We start from the raw sequence: 20,850 nt of genomic DNA, 5'->3' as shown, positions 1-20,850 counted from the left end.
TTTTTTTTTTTTTTTTTTTGTTTACACCAGTTGGGTTTTTTTTTTTAAAAAAAAAAAAAAACAGCTGGCTTAAACCAGCCAACCATGCTTATACCCCATAAAACATATTGTCGAGGTTGTGGATACCTAGTGTGGTGAACATGACAACACACCATATTAAGAAAATCTTCCTTAATGCATATGCTCACCTTTGCTAACGCGCCTAACTTCTACGAAAACTTACCATGAGGACCCATTTGCTTTATTCTGCCCTGAGCCACTTAACACAAGCTGGTGGATGTTTCTCGCACTTGTGAAATATTCAGTTTCACGTCTCATGTTTACACTCTTTAAACTAATAAAAAGACAAGAATGGTTACTGAAAAAGAATGACTCCGAAACAGGGTTGGCTGGTTTAAATCAGCTGGTTAAAAAAAAAAAAAAAAAAAAAGGTTTAAATTAAAAACCGAAAAATGTTTGTAAAATTGCAAGTGTTCGTAAAATCTTGATGAACACACATTTGTGGGTTACCGCGTATCACTCCCGCATATTATTCGTATTATATTCAGACCTAAATTCCCCATTCATTACTCAAAGAGATTATACTACAAAAGCATTTTTTTAATAAGTTTATGAATGTTTCTTTTGTTATTTTTTCATAGTTGTGTATGTGTTATTATTGTTCTGCAATTGCAATCAAAGAAAAATCCTAAATATTGTTTCGTTTTAATAATGTTTACTATTAATAAAATACATCGAAGTACCGTACCTTTTTTTTTGGGGGGGGGGGGGTCATACAAATCCCACGAAAGTCACTTATGAAATCAGATTTATCTGTGGTATCTATTATGTATAAATGGATCAGAGCCAAAGTGGACTGAAATAATAATTCCCTTTTCTTACTGATATGCAAATTAAGTCGTCGTATTTCTGTAACTTGGACTAATAAAAGTCGTAGTGAACTAACTTCGACTTAATTAGTTCTTCTGTACTCTGCAGTACTTTGAAATTGTCCAGATATAATTCTGTATAATGGTTTCACTTATGCAACTGTTTATCTTTTTGTCCTCAAATGACTCTTGACAGACAACTATATTAAAAGTATGTAAAGATCAGTATAACGTATCAGGAGTCCTTCGTGGCAGACGTATCGCATTTGTGGCCAACTAGTCACGGTTTCGAGTTCAAATGGAGGACAATTTGTTTCGGATGTAAGTCGAGAAACGGTTTGGCATCTGCTTTAAGCTTATGTGACCCCCTTCCAGCATAACCCGGTTGTTGCATAATAACACCAAGGTAAAACAAACTTAATTCTGTCCGTATGTGATATAAATACATAGAGCAAATTACTTAAACCAAAAAAATCTGGTTTAAACCAAAACAACCAAGTTTAAACCAAAAAACCGGGTATTTTTGGTTTTTTCAATAAAAAAACATGGATTTTGCCAACCCTGCTGTGAAATTAAACACTTGTGCTCTCCCACTGGAAATAGAATCTGAGACCATATGCGCCAAAGGCACATGCGTTTTCTTCTAGGCCAGTTCGGAGGGTTTGATCCAATTTCAGCTAGCATCCTTATGAGTAAACGTACAATCCCATCTGTTGTAAAATACTTCTAAATCATTTCTACTTTTCGATCAGCATGAAGGCGAACTAGAGCGCATAATGTAAAGTAAACCCACAAAGTGAAGTCGAAAGTCGTCAAATGCACTGTTGTTCAAATTTTAGAGTCTCCCACCTCTTTTCGAAAGACTATATCTCCTGGTACCTTATGTACAGTATTTCAATATTTCGATTTAAAATACAGATCGCAATTGGCGAAAGGACGTTCGAAGTGTTTGCTCGAATTAAACAAACTTCGCACAAGAATATGTGGGATTTATCCGGGGCCCCCATGTGCGGTAGTTTAGACGAATATAGAACTCCTTAGAGATATGGGCAACCACATTTCAACTTTTTAACAAGAATACACCTATACTGTATTCACTGATACTAAGCCCTGCAAATGGAAATAAGCATATGGCAATACAGATGACTTACACTATGTAAATATCCAAAAACTCACTTTGAAGTAAATTCTAAAAACAAACTTTAAAAAACAGTAACTGTTACGCTATTTCTGTTTTCCAAATTTGATCTGAGAAGAGAAAACGGGTGAACTTCACAATGTCCATTCCACTTGATACTTTTACGCAGACACAAAAAAGTTATACTCGGTTAATTTTAACAAAATCCCTAATCTAACCTGACCGTACTTTAGTATACCCTTTTAAAGTGGTCCTGCTTATCGACGTGCAGCTGGTGCATGTATTATAAAGTTTACCCGAAACATTAACCTAAAAAATAATTTCTACATCATCCGGATTTTCCATATTCTACAACCTAAATGAGAAACCATAGTATTTTACATTGAATATATTTGTTCTATTCTCTAATGATAAACAAAATTAGTTATCTATGATAACACTTTCAGATGAACAAAAAGGTTTGAAATCAAAGTCTACCATATCACACAATTTTGATCGAAGTGTCGCCTTATTATTACTGTAAATATTCATACTAAACCGGTACAAGGGTTTAGAACATGCTGTAGCACAATGTAAATATTATTACGAGTACACAGTTAAAGAATTACGTCGTTTGTAAGATTGGTCGCTATTATAACCGATTCGAAAGTCCGATTTTTCAGTTTGAAAATTCCACTCGGACTAACTAACATACAGGTTCCAGCATAAAAGGGTCATGGCGGTTGAAATCCAGAGTATTTTAGCAGAACACTGCACTTATTTCTCCCACTTCTCAGTCTCCTGCGTAGTCTCATGTCTTAGGATTTTGAATCTGAACGCTTTCCTGAAGATGCTGCATATCCAACTGACTTTGTGCTATATCTGCTAACGCTGCTTGAATTTGTTCAAGTAACAATTCACCATTCTTAACTACTTCCTCCAATCTCTCACCTGCTTCTTGATTGTCTTGTTCTAGGCGACGCAAACTAGCCACCTGTACTTCTGCTGATGAATCCTCACTTGGTAATGATTCGATTAACATGTCTATATCTTTCGCACACCTTGCAATTAGCGAAGCAAACAAATGGGCATAATCTTCCTGCGGTTGCTGCGAAGGTGTCTGAGATCCACTTCGATCAAAGCCCGGAAACTTACTAGGCGATGAATACTGTTGAAGAATACCCACACTATTACAGAAGTTCTCTGCCTGTTGATTTACAGCGTCTTGCAGTTGCGTCAATCGATCAGCCATGGTAAACTACATGCATTAATTTACAGTTAACACAAAATGTCCTCGTCTCTATAACACTAACACGCCATAACCACGCTCCGTGTCCGTCTAAAAATCAACAAGTGAAAAACGATCAGCGACGCAGAAGTTGACACATGTTTAAATATTCTGTGAAAGAATCACAGGTAATGATTCGTTCAAATGAACGAATCGAGTTAAAGAAGAAGAAACAAATTTAAAGTTACTTTGGGCCTGGTCCACAAGAAGTATTTGCAAAATTAGCAGAAATCAAGGACACATCCCAAGGAAATAATAATAAAAAAGATTATTATGCCGATTATCGCAAACTTACGAAATGATTCCCCATAAATGGACAGGACAGTTTAATATGCAATATGTGAATTTCGAGGGTAATGAAAAGCACTATCTGTAAAGAAACATCTGTTTATGAGTGCCATTCCTGCACCGACTGATGTGGTGCATTTTAGTAACTGTAGTTTTGTAGGGAGACCAGAGACTCGGAATAATCTACCCTTCTCTGTTTGCCCACAGATAACATTTCTTCTTTTTAGAAACAAAGAATGACCTCATCTTCTTATTCTGTCCCTATTAACGAAAAGAGTAAAGATATTTTAATGAAGTAATTGTATATCTGCGTGCAGGTTATATGTTATTTTATTAAGCTGCATACACAAGTATGTTAATTTAAATGCTACTCCTCTTCACCATCTGTATCACAAGTTTAATTGCATAAATTTAGTTGTTTCTCCCGTTCTTGACGTTTTTCAGTAAAAACTGTCAAAGTATGTTAAGTTTATTACTGATATATCCCCAGTTACAGTGAATGTCCAGACTACTTTTATGGTTCCTTATTATAGTTTGTTATAACTCCAATTCAGATGAATGTAACACACTAAATTTCGATTTCCTGTTTGACTGTAACACGTTTAAGGGGGCGCGGTGGCACAGTGGTAGAGCGTTCACCTCCGGTGCTTGGGCTCCCTGGTTCGATCCCAGCTCGCGCCGTGTGGACTTTGTGGTGGACAAACACTGTGCGCGTGGGTTTTCTCGGGGTCCTTCCTTTTCTCCCACTTTGTTCATTACACCATTTCATTCATTTCTCATCACCATCTTTTTTAGCCTAAACCGGCATAAACGTGGGACGTAAAACTTAAAGATTTCATTTTCATTTTTGTAACACGTGTAACAAGAATGAGGTCGTCCTGATAATCTTAGCTCCTACTCTTAACCCTCACAAAAATTATCAGTGTGTGTATAAAAAAATATCAATTAAGGAGTTGCCAGGTAAGAACTGTCCAATCTCAATTGTGCAGCGCACAAAACCTAATTTTGGTATCCAGTGGCGTATTTAGGGGGGTGGCTTCCGGACTTAAGCCCCCCCGAAATCTTACTTAATATAGTAAAGTAAATGAAATATCTTGCAGAATTTTCACATTTCCAGGCAAAGCCCCCCCCGAAAGTTAGCAAAGCCCCTCCCGAAACAAAATCGTAAATACGCCACTGTTGGTATCAGAGATTACGAACACCCAATCATGAAACTCTCCAAGAGGGCACCCTACCCACAAGCCACTACGTACAGTACGTCGTTCAGGAAGTGGTAAGATTTCTTTAAAATCTTTGGATTCTCTCTTAATGTATTAAATCACCTACCACCTGTAGAACTGTCTAGCTCGTTCAGAATACAGACCTGTTTGAAGTCTTTTATAAACAGTCTTTTGCAAGACTAATTGCTTACGTTCTTGTCTCGCGCCCGAAGGGCCTGTCTAAGCCGTAACTTAGCTAGAGGTGGTAAATTCTAGAGGATGCAATTGTGATATATATTTTTTCTGGTGGTCTGGATACACGTCATTATCCAAAGTATTGTTAATTTTTCGTTGTGCCCTAAGCACCCTATTTAGGGCCTTTCTATTTGAACTTTGCCCTTGCTGTCAATATGTGATTTCCCGTACCTCCCTCAAAAGAGAAGGGTCAAGTTGCTGCAGCCGAGATCTTTCATTGTTGGATGCGGAAGCGTTGTCACAATGAATTATTTCACGGACTTCACTATGCTCTGTCTTGTTAGCCACTCTAAGTAGCCTACGATCTTCACTCGTCAAGACTAAACGACTGAACGACAAATTGGCAACACAGCTGAGGTCATTCACTTCTTTTCACTACGCAAAGGGAGGGTTTCATCCGTCAGAGGGACGGCGGGAGTGGGGTCGAAGTATAGTTTGCATAGTTTCCGAGCGCACAGGTGGAATAGACAGGCTCTAGTACGCCATAAATTAAATAAATTCTCAGTGTTAAGCGCTTTTATCAATCTGACGCCTTTGTACGGTACTCAATCTTACAATAAAAGGCCAACTTGAGACAATAAGCAAACTATTCATCTGTTTTGAATGCAAATCGTAGAAGCAGTGTTTTGTCAAACGAACAATCCCTGAAATTTCCTACCAGTGGTCCACGTGGAGCTTGTTCCCCTCAAGCACCCACGTGCCGCGCCACAATGCAGAGAAAACTACATACTTGGAAATTCGCCGTGATCGTAATTCTGCAAATTATGGATCCTCCAAAATATCAAATAACATTTTTTGCAGTGTGGGTACTTTCAAATATCTAGGATCGCTATTGCCAATCCAGGATCACATCCACGAAGAAAATAGATGTCGGCTGAAAGCAGGAAATTCGCATTATTATTCAATTCAAAATCTTTTGTCGTTGCGAATGCTTTTGAGGAATTTGCGGCTTAATATATATAAAAGGATAATAATGCCTATTGTATTGTATGGTTGCGAAACATGGTCGCTTACTCTGAGGGAAGAACGCAGACTGAAAGTATTTGAGAAAGTGTTGAGACGAATATTCAGACTCAAGAGGAACGGGATTATGGAATGGAGGAAAACTCATGACGAAGATGCATAGTTTATACCGTTTTCAAAAATTGTCATGGCATCAAGTCTAGGAGGCTCATTTGGACAGTTTCCTTAGCCAAAATGGTAGAAAGCACGAACATTTTCATAGTTTTAGCTGGAAATTCGATCGGAAAACTACCATTAGGAATACTTAGCTCAGATAGAAGGACAATATTAAGATGAATCTCACAGAAATAGGAGTGCAGAGTAGAAACTGGTTCTAGCTCACTAAGGACAGAAATCAATGGAGACCTTTTGTGAATTCGGAATTGAACCTTCGGGTTCCATGGATCATAGAGTTAATTACCTTTTAACTTCTAATTTAACCAAATCTTGATTTTATTTCCAATCCAAAAATGTCACCAAATAAATCTTTACGGGTGACAGCGTATGGACTGTTTGTCTATCGAACAAATTGTCTGTTGAGTTAGACTTCGGTGCTGAGTTACCACATCTACTTTGACAGTTAAAAAAGCATTCAGATGAACTAACTTATATTTTCGTTTCAAATCAAAACTGTAATTGTTTTGATTCTCATTCTTTATTTGAAGAAAATAATTCTCATAAGGATTGCCAAGCACTACACAATTAATAAACTAAAAAAATAGACATTTCACTTTCCTGTAGATTTGGACTATTGTCTATTGGGTTGGAATCTGTTGCTTCAAACCATTATGCTGACTATACACGATGGAATAAATCCTAGAAACAGTGTGGCCAGATGTCCCGATTTGCAAAGAGACCTTATAGGAAATCCTATCTTTTCGGGCCATAAACACAGAGATTTCCCTTGTCATAACGAATGACATTGCTAGGTGTTGATCCTCAATGCATAGCAAATCAAGTGGCACCCATTGTAGAATACGGCATTACAACAGTCCGAATAACATTATGTTTTATATTAATTATGATATTCAAATGAAAAGAAACAACCGTACAATTTTAAGAGATCTGGTAAAGTTAAAAATATCTTCTTTGCTTTAAATGATTCTCTAACACATGCTATAGTGTTATTTTCTTACCATATACCAGAATAATTATGTTAAGATTAATAATATGAGTGTACATACTCTGATGCAGTTCTACGAGATGTCGTAAAGTTAAATATACAACTTTTATCGCATTAATGATTTCTAGTGTTAACAAATTTGTTTTCACTTTCTCTCACTTGATGTCGCTTTAATCAAAATCGTATGAAATTTCTTTCTTAAATAAAGCGTGCTCTAAACAAGAGAAATCTCATAGAATCGTTCAGAACGTAGGAAAAGACATGCGATCTGATGTCATACACGTTGAGATTTTGACTTTAGGAAAATCGTAAAAGATTTCCTAGGATAGATCCTATAGTGTACGACAGGCCTTATACAACGCCCACTTCACCCATCTGTGTCACTACCTGTTATTCATCTACGCCGCTTTTCTTTGTTTCATATATTCTTTCATATTTATTTTATGTTGTATTTATCTCTACTGTGCATAATTTGTGTTTACATCTTCTGTCTCTCTTAATCATGTGCTTCAGACTTTCGTTCTCTCTCTCCGCCAGGCCACAGATTTGACTAATTTAATTCTCACGTTCTCCACACCAGTCATTGCAGAGATTCCAGCCACAAACAAGCCTATATATTCTTTTTTGACAGATGGTGGATGTAATTAAATTGAAGGGCTCGAGGCAAGATGGTGCTATGCCATGCTTAGGCCGAAAATGAATTAATTGTGATGCGTATCCTTCGGTAAAAGTTTCAAGAAGTGTTACAAGACAACAGTACAAATGTTTATTGTCCCTGTAAGTATGAACAACTCATGCTACATATCGGAACAACATGGGAGAATCTAGCACAAGTAGTGTTAGAAAACGTACGAGAAAAAAATGTGTTATATAGATAAGGAAATGACATTGAAGATTACTTCGCAGAGTGAAGAGGAATATGTTTCTCGTACTAATGAAGATTCGTTGAAAGAAAACGAATCTGAAGCAAATGGATTATTGTTTTTAAAGTATAATGGAAGTTAGCACGGAGTTTCTCAAATTCAACGTTTGCTCCTTCTTCAAGTAGTACTCTGTTAAAAATTAACTTTATTATTAAAATGATAAAGTAAATCCCTCATTGGAGATTCTTTTCAAGGTTAGGAAAGCTATTTGTGCCACTGAACAACAAGTTAATTTCAATAGATGTTAGAAGTAAATGCAATATAATAAATGGGCTTAGAACTATGTTGCTTTAAGATGTACAAAAATTGTTTCACATTGCATTGGTGTTTACATTCCTTTGAAACATCATCAGCAAAGAAAACAGGTTTCAGACAATATAGCATCAGATAACGCTTTCAGAAGCGTGGTACACCACATGAACATGGGATTTTTCTCTTAGTTCCACGGGAAAATCATTGGTTGACACAGAATGGGTGACGTTAGCTTTTGTTTTCCATACGAAGAATATACAATGGTCTCATGAAAATCTAGAAGGTGCTTGCAGATGTGTCACTTTTTAAATCCGCTCCTGTATGTATACTAATTAAAATACCGGGATACATTTTAGGTCAAATATAGTTGTACCATAATTTATCATATTACTTTCTTCCTCTTCTGGTTATCAGCCGAAAGTAAATACTTTTAGAATTTTCTTTTATTCCTGTAGTTCCTTCTTTGTAGAGAGATCTCCTTAAGACTTGAGCAGGTAGACATCTCGCATGGATACCTAAATGTTGACATTAACCCTGCAGCTTCCAATGGGGTCCAATTGACTCCACGACTATGTTTGGCAGTTTACCGTTCCTATAAATTTAACTCGAATTCAATGTCAAGCCATTACTTTTCCTATTTTAGATTGTTGTTTTTGTTACTTAAGTATAATTTTATTTCCTTATTATTTTCTCTGAAAAAATGAATGATATAGCATTGTTTACCAGATGGGGTCCAATGGACCCCATGATCTTGAATTTTCTCTCTCTCATTCAATAGTGGCACCATGAATGTGCTAGTATTATTACTTATTAAATTCTTTATTTCAGACCATGCAATTGCAAAATTACAATAAGTTATATTACAACCGTTGTAAACTAGCACAATGTACTACCCTACTAGAAAAAGTAAGATTTTTGCAAGTTTCTTTCAAAATGTCAGTAAAATACAAATTGTAGCAGCCGATTTGACTGTTTTATTTTTTAAATTGGAATAAACTTTCAATGCAACATCGACGACAAGACCAAAGTACAATTCCGGAAATTTTGGTAATATTTTATGTACTGACAATACAGTGGGAGAGGATAAAAGTACTTCTGAACAAGTTGCTCAATTGCTTTATCGGGAAGAAAGAGTGGACTCTGAAGACAGTGACTACTTACCTTCAAATGACGATATTGAACCAGGCGATTTTTTTTGGAACGTAATGACAGTAATAGTTTTTCAAATCTAAATTATAATTAGCAAGAGACATTGGGTCAATCAAGTGCATCAGGTAATGAAAGAAGATTATATGTCTCAAAAAGTGGTGAAATGTGGTATGTTTTACCACTCACAGCGATTCATGGTAGAATGCCAAGCAGGAACATTGTTAGTGAAAGGCAGCACCTTCACGCTTTACAGCTAGATAATGTGACTGAAGTTCATCTGCATTTCAATTGTCTTTTTTTTGCCTCCCCTAGAGAAATCGATATGCAAAAATACAAACACAGAAGGACGGATAGTTTTCAGTGATCAGTGGAACGAAATGGGAGAAAGCAAACTGAAGAAGTTCATAGGTACATTATTACTTATTTGTCTGTATAAGTAAAAAAATTGAATCTAACAATCAATTGTGGAGTCGCTCGGATGGGCGTTCAATACATTCCAAGATAATAAGTCGTAATAGATATCAATATATCCTAAAAGTGGTGCGATTTGATAATGCAGCCGAGAGAAGCAGAAAAAATCCTCCGATAAACTAGAGTCAATCAAGGAATTGTTTGAACGTGGAATTAGTATTTGAGAGAAGTATAATATGTGTCACGACGAGTGATGTGCCGTAAACTATAATTTTACGTCTACGCGATTGTCTACTGTAATCTATACGTAATCTACATTACACCTTTTCCCGTGTAGACTATGTAGACAACCACTATCAAATGTAAGGAAGAATTTCGTTGCTCGTTTGTTCATATTTCCTCATTCAGTTGTTTTGCTTCGGTGCAGCGAAAGATTAGGGAAACGACTAACATATAAAAAGTAGAGGGAATTATCTAATCTGTATGTTTACTCTGCTCTGCACATACCACTTCCTTAGATTTTCCACTTCGAGCACTGCTTTTATAATGAAACTTCCAAAACTAATTCCCACCTGTGGGCTTTCAGTCTTGAAGCTGCTGTATTTGCCAATTTTTTTCTTGCATAATTTACAAAATGCGTAATATTTTTCATTTTCCTGCATCAAGACGAAACTAAGTATTCGAAAGTTACTATTCGCTGGCCTAGGCATTTTATTTTGTACGCAATTTCGCAAGGTAACGACAAAAGAAAGCTCATTTATTGTCCACGACGCCATATTAAATTACGTGTTGTTGACATATTCTACATAGTCTACGTTGTTTACATTGTCTACGCATAGTTGACACGTAAACGTAAACTATCGTTTTTTACGCGTAGACGCACATCTCTGGTCACGGCCAAATATGTCAGTAGATAACCAGCTGTTTACTTTCAGAGGCAAATGTCCTTTCAAAACGTACATTGTGTTAAAACTTGGGCTATATGTTACAGTATAACAAAACTATGACTGGAAGATGCAAATATACACAGAAAAGAGTTCAGAAGAGTAATGAGAAATTGAACAAGATAAGAGAGTGGTCATGGATTTCTCGAAGGATATTCAGAACAGTGGCCACAATATCACGTGCAATATTTTTTCCACAAGTTTAGAACTTGCACAAACTTTGTTTTCAAGGTCTCTGACGTTAGTTGTTACAATACAATGGAATTGAATACTTATATATTATGGAATTTAAAATAAGGAACAACTCAAGAAGTAAAAATAATAATAATTGTACTTGGGAAAGTGTTACGAGGCGTTCAGTATGAAAACATTTCTGACATTCCAACTACTTCGAAGAATATAGCCAAGGATGAATAAAAAGCAGCTCGAAAATAAAAAGTTGTTGTTCCGTTTGTGATTGTGAGAAGGGCAGAAAAACCTGATTAACTTTCACCAGGTGCAAAAGCTGTGTTTGCAATAAACACTCGAAAGCAGTGTGTGATATATGCTTAAAGTCTTTGAAATGAATACGTTGTTGGCTAATATATTGGATAACGTTATGTTTAAAACTTTGTATATTGTGAGTTATAAAACAGTTATAATGTTGTCTTTATACAAAATAATGTATTAGGTATTACATTGAAATTAGTAATTATATTTCCAAAAAAGCATTTTTAGAAATAATATAAAATTTCAACGGCCCCATTCCGCAACAGTTGGCTTCTTCTCAAAAGTTATATATATATATATATATATATATATATATATATATATATATATATATATATATATATATATACTACCTTGCCTTTGTACACGATCCATTCGACTCCTTCTAATATCATGTATTTTCCCGATTCGTGCGATTTTGCAAGCTGGATGTTTCTTGAGTAGTGTCTGTAGTTATGTGTATATCATACATTCAACATGATAAAGGACCCAGCGGAGTTCTTTAAACTATTAAGATGTACATATCAGTACTATATATTCCTTAATAATTTGCTTCAATGGAAAGCAAAATTAAGGGATAATCCATATAGCAATTATAATCACTTTTTTTTAACGTTTCGTTGTGTTGCTATATGCAGAATTTTGCGCAGAATAGTGCGGAATGCGGCCCATAATGAAATTTCGATTCAGAAACGAACCATTTGGTCATAGAACTAAAAGGAGTCACTGATTTCCTGAATCATATCATGTGCTGCCACATATTTATGCTGTAGTGAAACTGCTTTCCGTTATTCATTTGTTTATTGTTTTCTGCAAGTTTCCATTAATGAAATGGAAGATGGAGCTGAATTACAGAAATTAAAGATGGAAGTGCTAATATTTCCGAGTGTACAGTAAAATAAAATCTCCTTACGAAATGGTAAGTATTTATTGTCCGTCCTCTCTTTGGACTTTCAATTTTTAATTTTCTATCTTTATTAATTTCTCATACTCTTTGGAACTGCTTTCTTGTTGATTGAAGTCAGTTGTGTAAGAGAGTAATTTTGTACTCTTTTATATGGATTCTGTCATAATAAGAATTTCGGTCAAATTAATCTTAAATGTGAATGTTGGAATATTTCGTTCTAAATTTTGCATAATAGTATTATTTATACGGAATCAATAGTTCCGTGCAATAAGAATGACGATATATTTCTTTAATGAATACAAATTTCAATTGTGGGCCGTTGAAATTTTACTTTAATCGATTCCTTCGTTACAGTGATCATTATATATATACTAATGAACGTTGTGTAGGTTTAGTTGACTGGTAATTGTAAAATTCGCATTTAAAAGTCCTCAAGGAAAGGGATTGAATGAATTGTAACCCATTGAAAGTGTAAGAGGCAGGGAGAGTGGCATCGAGCAGATACAAGCGAAGTAGCACAATTCGGGCGTCGAATGCACAGGGGCGGGAGCGGGACAGTCACTGTAGCTTGTAGTAAAATAAAATTTGGTAAGCTTTGTTTTATTTTAGGGGTTAAGTTCCAAAGTTGGGCGTCCGTTTGCAGCAAAATTTTTAAAATTTACAGGAAGGATATGGATAATTTGATCGTTTCTGTGCTTGATAATATATAAGAGTCTCGAAAAATGTGTGTATTTGTTATATATAAGCGGTTATAAACATCGGACTATAGGGCGAACGGAGGGAACTACTTGGCGCAAGGTAACTGAACAGTTGTATTGTAGGAAAGAAACGAGCATTTATGTTATCAACATGGCGAATGTACAAGGGCAATGAACGAACAGTTTTAAAATTTATGAAGCAATACGTTGATAACGAGCAAAATCTTTTAAAAGTTTGTGAAGAGCACGGATTAATGAACCTAATAACAAATTGCAGAAAATATGAAAAGGAGATAACAGCGAAAAAACCTGGCGAAAGCGGACGCCCAACTTCGGAATAAATGCCTATTTTGGATTTATATTAGCTAAGATTAGTTTATTTTAGGTTATATTAGTTTGTGCTAGCAACGTGCCATATTAATAGCTCTTTTTCCTTTATACGACTTTTTGTTTAGTCACTTATGATTGATTTTTAATATGAAACACCAAATTACAGTCATTACGACTTATCTTCTGCTGAACGCGGCCCCGGATTAGAAGCACATGAATCTCTTTTCAACGTTGTATTTCTGGCATTTAGTATCTCCAACTTTAATTTGGAAAGGTTCTAGAACACAGGTCTCCGTATAGGTTAGTAGTTAGTTTGGTTTCTTTCTGTGCCAAAATTTAATATTTAATTCACACAGTTAACGTGGGTTCCTGTCACCACGGCATGGCGCGTCCTCAGGTTGCGGATCGAGGAGAAGGCCTCTAGATATAGAGGTTAGCTGCGAATATACTGAATAAGCAGTCGCGGACAGCCGACTAGGAGTGGTCCTCCAGCTTGGGGGTTTGGGTAAGGCTAACACCCTCATCCTGTAAAAAAAGGTACTTGTTCAGAAACATTCACAAAAGCCTCGGACAAGGACTGATAACTTGGCACGACCTCGGCAAAAGAAAATGGACATGAGATTTGGAACATGGAATATTAGAAGTCTTTATAGGGCAGGCGCGTTAAAATCTGTTACGAGTGAGTTAGAGAAACACAGGATGGACCTAGTAGGAGTTCAGGAAGTTAGGTGGGAAGGAAATGGATCTGAGAATTCCGGAAATTTTACGTTCTTTTACGGGGAAGGAAATAAAAATCACCAGTTAGGAACAGGGTTTTTCGTTCACAAACGAATATTACCAGCAATTAAACGGGTTGAATTTGTTACTGACAGACTTTCTTTTATTACTCTCAAAGGACGGTGGTGTGATATTATTGTTTTAAATGTACATGCTCCAACTGAAGATAAGGGTGACGATATAAAGGATAGTTTTTACGAAGAAGTGGAACGGATATTTGATCAACTCCCGCGATACCATATGAAGATTCTATTAGGGGATTTCAATGCGAAGGTAGGACGAGAGGATATTTTCAAACCGATTATAGGGAACGAAAGTTTGCATAAGGAAAGTAATGACAACGGTGTTAGACTCGTGAACTTTGCAACATCCAAAAACCTAATCGTGAAGAGTACAAAATTCCCACATCGCGACGTTCATAAATACACTTGGACATCACCAGACGGAAAAACGCATAATCAAATTGATCACGTTTTAGTAGATAGAAGAAGACAATCTAGCATAATTGACGTCCGGTCGTTTAGAGGGGCTGATTGTGACACTGATCACTACCTGGTAGTAGCGATAATACGGGAGAGATTATCGTTCAATAAAGGTAATATTCAATGTCCGAAAACGGAGAGATTTAATTTAAAGAAATTAGAAGAGAGCCATGTAAGAAAGGAATACCAGATTGAAGTTTCGAATAGATTCTCGGTTTTAGAAGACTCGGAATGCACTAGTGTTGAGGATACTTGGATTGAAATTAGAGATAGCATTAAAAGTTCAGCAATAGAAAAATTGGGACACGCGGAAATACGTAGAAACAAACCATGGTTCGACCAAGAATGCATTAAACTAGCAGAGAAGAGAAAACAGGCAAAATTACGGTGGCTACAAAATCCGAATGAAATAACTACACAAAATTTCGCAGATACCAGGCGGGAAACTTCCAAAACTTTTAGAACAAAGAAACGCGATTTTTTGAAAGCTAAAATTAAGGAACTTGAAGATAATAGTAAAAATAAAAATATTCGGGACATGTATAAGGGGATAGGCGAATTTAAGAAAGGTTATCAACCTCGTGCTTATATATTAAAGAAAACTGACGGAACAGTTCTCACTGATACGGATAGCATCTTAAATAGATGGAAAGATTTCTTTGACGACTTGCTGAACACGCAGCCAAAAACTAATGCGCGTGGAGAAAAGGAGATACACACCGCAGAACCGTATATTCCAGAACCCAGTCGAATAGAAGTAGAAGCCGCTATAAAGAAATTAAAGAAACACAAATCTCCGGGTGTGGATGAAATTCCGGCTGAGTTAATTTTAGCTGGAGGCGAAAAATTGTGGAACAAGATACACAAACTCATTCTCCTTACCTGGAACAAGGAAGAATTGCCACAAGAGTGGAAAGAGTCCATCATTGTTCCAATTCACAAGAAAGGCGACAAAACTGACTGTAATAATTATCGAGGCATTTCTCTTCTGTCAACATCCTATAAAATCCTTTCAAATATTCTATTAGCAAGACTGACCCCATACGCAGATGAAATTATTGGAGATTATCAGTGCGGATTTAGACGAAATCGATCAACTATCGACCAAATATTTACCATTCGCCAAATACTCGAAAAAAAGTGGGAATACAATATCCCGGTACATCAACTATTTATTGATTTTAGAAAGGCTTACGACTCGGTTAGGAGAGAAACATTGTACAACGTTCTTACAGAACTTGGAATACCGAAAAAGCTAATTGGATTAATTAAGATATGCTTAAGTGAATCCCAAAGTAAAGTCCGGGTAGGAAAATTTTTGTCCACGAGCTTTCACGTCCAAAATGGCCTGAAACAAGGAGATGCATTGTCGCCATTATTATTTAACTTTGTGCTGGAATACGCTATAAGGAAAATCAAAGATAGCAACCAGGGCCTAGAGTTGAACGGTATTCACCAGGTGATGGCATATGCTGATGATGTAAATTTAATAGGGGATGATAGGAGAACAGTAGAAATAAATGCAGAGATCTTATTAAACGCTTGCAGGGACATGGGTTTAGAAGTAAATGCAGAGAAAACTAAATACATGGAAGTGCGTCGGGACCGTAATACGGCAAATTGTGGGGGCGTTAAAATATTAAATAATACTTTTGATAAAGTGGATACTTTCAAATATTTAGGATCAATATTAACAGATGAAAATCATATTCACGAAGAAATTAAATGTCGACTAAAAGCAGGGAATTCGTGTTACTATTCGGTTCAAAATCTCTTGTCGTCGCGAATTCTGTCGAAAAATTTGAAGCTTAAAATATATAAAACGATAATCATGCCTGTTGTTCTGTATGGTTGCGAAACATGGTCACTTACTCAGAGGGAAGAACATAGACTGAAAGTATTTGAGAACAGGATCCTGAGAAGAATATTCGGACCCAAGAGGAACGAGAATGGGGAATGGCGGAAACTTCATAACGAAGAACTACATAGTTTATACGGTTTACCCAACATTGTTAGGGTCGTCAAGTCTAGGAGGCTTAGGTGGGCAGGTCATGTAGCTAGAATGGAAGAAAGTAGAAATGCTTTCAAAGCCTTGACTGGAAGACCCATAGGAAAACGACCATTAGGAAGACCTAGGCGCAGATGGGAGGATAATATTAAGATGGATCTCGCAGAGATAGGAATACAAAGTAGAAACTGGATGCAATTAGCTAAGGATAGAAGTCAGTGGAGAGCTTTTGTGAACGCGGCACTGAACCTGCGGGTTCCATAGGCCATAGAGTTAGTTAGTTAGTTAATTCACACAGTACTGCTTAGCGAGTGAAGGCGGGTTAGAGCCCCGCAGGACACGTTTTCTGTTTTTATTACCGCTAAATGGGAAGGGGACTTGCGTTCTAGACTCTTTCCTTTTAATCTGCGTATTTTATGTCGAGGACAGAACCCAACCAACCCCTGCGGGACTTGTAACCCGTTCCTCCTTCTCCTACTACTACTATTACTGCTGCTACTACTACTCTTTCTTCTTCTAGTACTGGATGAGATTCTAAATATCAGCCTCTATTTATCGTACTAGTTTACTTTTGGTGATGACTTTTTTTTGTTACTCCTTTGCCGACGTTTTGTCTAATTCTGTTTATTTCTCCGTAAATTTTGTATTTCGGAACTACCATCTGCGGCATTTAAACCAGTTATTACCTTTGCAAACAACGCCTAAACTGATATTCAGTTATTTTAACAGGTTGATATTTTGAATTAATTAGATTCCATCAGTGGCATCGCCAGAGAGCCGTGCGGGAGGCAAGTTATTTTAAATATCAAAGGGAATAGATGACTATATTACTGAAAAAGGCTTAAGGTGTGGTACAAGTTTCAAGTCGCTGACCTATCGACAATGGCAGTTAAAAGTCAGGGTGTACAAAAGGCCGTTGATCCCTTTGTACTCTAAAACTATGTGGAAGCTATTAATCTTGTCCTCAGATTGACGAAGAACATTTCGAGTTGCCATAGGTCGCTGCTTAAAGGAGAGGGATGGACCAATACAAGATTTGCAAATGACAATAGGAATCTCATACTTCATTTAGAAGGTTTCCTTACATGAAGCCAGGTGCAGTAACACCGGGTGCGCTGTGTTTGAAATGGCAGGGGATCAAAGTAGTAAAGAATCCTCCTGCAAACTGTTGACGAGGCGTTGAAGCCTGAGAAGGACCTGAAGTGATGTTATAGCAATGTTTTGGTTGCGTTATTCTTAGTAACTAATTCCCAGTTTAAAAATAGTCTATTCTGTATAATAAATAGGCTACTACATTGTGTATTTATTTATTTATTTATTATTATTTTTTTTTTCGTAACCTGTGCGTTTGTTAACTAGTAATATTGGACTAGAATTATGACGGTAGAGTTATAAATATAATATTTTGTGTGTCTTAATAGGAAGTTAATAGTTTTGATGTTGGATTAACTATTAGCCAGACTTAAAGCACAAGAAAAGCCTCAGCGACTACATTACAGATTCAATATTCCGTTTAGTTTTTATGCTTTCCAATAGTAAATGTTTATATATATATATATATATATATATATATATATATATATATATATATATATATATATATATTAACTAACTTTGATTAAGGATCATCCTTGTAACAGTGAAATTGATGAGTGGAAAAAATAGAACATTCCACAGCATCTTACTTGTGGAGAACGATAAACAAAGTCGCTTACCGAAAGTACCGTTGCTTATACGGAATCATTTGTATGGAACATTTGTAGTGAAGTTAAAACTTTTCGTTTCTCAAAATAACAACAACGTAATGAGATTGGATATTTAATTTAAATAATATGCTATCACGGAATGTTTTCCTAATTTGTAGAATATTCATATTTTTCCAATTACCAATTCAATGATTAAATTATAACTTCAATATTTGAGATAACGCAGGTGCTAGTTAATGGGAAAAGAGATATGTTTATCAGCTAAATGCGCGATAACTCAATGGTAGAGCGCTCACCCATCTCTAGTGAGGCGTTTTTAATTAGTTACCAGGCCGTGTAATTTTTTGGTGTATAGTAGAAGGTAAACGGAAATTTACGTGACAGACAAATAGACTATAGCAGTACGAGGAAAATTGAGTGACGGAAATTTAAGTATGTAATACACAGTTACCCGGAAGGAACAACATAGACTGAAAGTATTTGAGAACAAGATCCTGAGACGAATATTCGGACCCAAGAGAAACGGGGATGGGAAATGGCAGAAGCTTCATAACAAGGAATTACATATTCTATACGGTTTACCAAATATTTTTAGGGGTCATCAAGTCCAGCAGGCCCAGGTGGGTAGGTCATGTAGCCAGGATGGAAGAAAGTAGGAACGCTTTCAAAATCTTAACTGCAAGACCAACCGGTAAACGACCATTAGGAAGACCTAGGCGGAGATGGAGGACAATATTAAGATAGATCTCGCAGAAATAGAAATATAAGTGGTAACTGGATCCAGTTGGCTAAGGATAGAAGTCAATGGAGAGCTTTTGTGAACGCGGCATTGAACCTCCGGGTTCCATAGGCCATAGAGTTAGTTCAGGGATGCAAATAAGCAACAAAATTTTACTAGTCCAAGGAAAAAAAAAAGCTATTAGCCCAGATCCCACAATAGAAATCATTTACTTATCTTCGATATGATATTAAATACTCGTCCCGGGCGAGTGGTTATATGCATCCCGGAGTTAGTTAGTTAATACACAGTTATTTGTTACAACTTTATCCTTAAATTTAAATTATAATTGCTTTGATATACACTAGTGCAGGTGCACTCAGAAAGAATGTTTCAGCTTTTTCCATGTAAGTCAGTTTGTGGAGAACAAAATCAATTTTCAAGACTTGTAAGAAAATACGAACGTGAAGATCAGTTTGGATTACTCTGTTATAGATTATAGGCTTTTGCGTTTCTTTCAAATATTTAGAATGGTATGAATTATTTGAAGGAAGTGTTGTCAGAAAAAGCTACAGTTACCTTGTCATTTATTTTGATTCTAATTCGAAATGAATCAGGAGATTGTGGAAGAGTTGGTATGTGTGGAAGGTTTTACAGTACCAAGGAAGTTTGGAATGAAAATTGTGATGCATTAATTGCAAACTTAAAAACGAATAATTATTGCGCACAATAAAGTAGGACCTATTACATTTTTCACTTAGTTGAATGTATCGTGTTCGTTCCTAGTGAACTCACAAACCCTATGAAAGACATGTAAAACAAGTTATATATTTTAACATTGAGAACATAGGTTTTAGTTCGTTAACTGCCGAAACCGTATCTGATCCGAAACACCAAAGACTTTTTATGAACTTAACTTTAGCCGTTCCCGGTATTTTAATGACTAGCAGGTGTGCCTTTGGTGCACGTGGTCCCGAGTTCGATTCCCGGTGGGAAGCACAAAAAGTTAATTTCACAACTATTCACTATCATTAATCAACCATCTGCTTTAGCCTAAACATAGGGCTCTAAACTTAAAGAAAAAAATTAACACAAACAAACTTAACGTCGTACTCTACTGACATTGATTTTCTCAAATTCATACGTCATGAGTAACATGGAGTTCACTTCCTCACCTGAGAGGGGCAACACCGAAACATTTTTGTCCAGTTGTGTCTGTGTGCTTTCATCTAGCATGCTTCCGACACTTTAGGCATAACTTTGTATGTATTGGCTCGATATGTTTTCTTAAAGTTTTTTTTTCCCCCTTTTTTTAAGGGGTAAACTCACATAAACACTTAGAAACTTTAAGACAAAAAAATAAATAAATCAATACATAAAAATAAAAAAAACTCCAAAAATGTACTTCAAAGCTTGGATTGAAATTATAATCTTAAGGTAATTATAATTATTTTCTTTTATCGTGGTTCTCAATGCACGGTTAGTTTCCGATTTGGCTTAAAATATGTATTTATCAAGGGGAGATCTCCAGAACACAAAGTATTGAAATTATGCATGACGAATTCTGTTCTCGCTCGATCAAATTTGCTGAACAGTGTTCAACTGTAAACAACAATTGGAATATATTCTCTTTGTTTTTGTAATAAATACTCGCGTATTAATCCAAACAAATAATCTTTTTCCATATGTCAGTTAATTACAATTAAAAACTCTTCACTTAAAGGGAATTTATAAAGAATTACTAAGGATACCTCTATTTTCTCAATAATATATCTGGATAGTTACATATATAAAAACGAAAAGAGTGGCATAAGGAAACAAAATCTTCTCTTATGCTACTCGCAAATGCACAAATCAGTGTGTACTTATTTAATATCATAATTTGAATAAAAGACAATATAAATGCTTCAGTTAG

The 20,850-nt window shown here is 36.1% G+C and overlaps 2 protein-coding genes across 3 annotated transcripts in view; one reads left to right on the top strand and one right to left on the bottom strand.

Annotated features, from left to right (window-relative positions):
* Nucleotides 1–2,380: 2,380 nt before the first annotated feature.
* MED21 (mediator complex subunit 21) lies at nt 2,381–3,345 on the bottom strand. Its single transcript, XM_081738978.1, has one exon. It carries the CDS (start codon nt 3,236–3,238, stop codon nt 2,798–2,800), a length of 441 nt encoding a protein of 146 aa, XP_081595104.1. The 5' UTR covers nt 3,239–3,345; the 3' UTR covers nt 2,381–2,797.
* Nucleotides 3,346–11,957: 8,612 nt separating this feature from the next.
* Usp12-46 (Ubiquitin-specific protease 12/46) overlaps nt 11,958–20,850 on the top strand; it is a 47,055-nt gene continuing 38,162 nt past the window's right edge. Inside the window, exon 1 of one of the 2 annotated variants that reach the window (XM_081738976.1) lies at nt 11,958–12,228. In XM_081738976.1, coding sequence (XP_081595102.1) covers nt 12,226–12,228 — 3 coding nt within the window. In that variant the 5' untranslated portion in view covers nt 11,958–12,225. The remainder of the gene's footprint in view (nt 12,229–20,850) is intronic. The other variant, XM_081738977.1, reaches the window with a different exon arrangement.

Source organism: Thermobia domestica, chromosome 14 (assembly GCF_964235325.1).
Source record: "Thermobia domestica chromosome 14, izTheDome1.hap1.1, whole genome shotgun sequence".
Lineage (NCBI taxonomy): Eukaryota > Metazoa > Arthropoda > Insecta > Zygentoma > Lepismatidae > Thermobia > Thermobia domestica.
Note: the sequence above shows the minus strand (reverse complement) of the source record. Positions and strands in the feature narration are given on the sequence as shown.

Bases quoted from the DNA above. Each gene is read 5' to 3' on its own strand.
- MED21 (XM_081738978.1), bottom strand. From the start codon at position 3,238: ATGGCTGATCGATTGACGCAACTGCAAGACGCTGTAAATCAACAGGCA.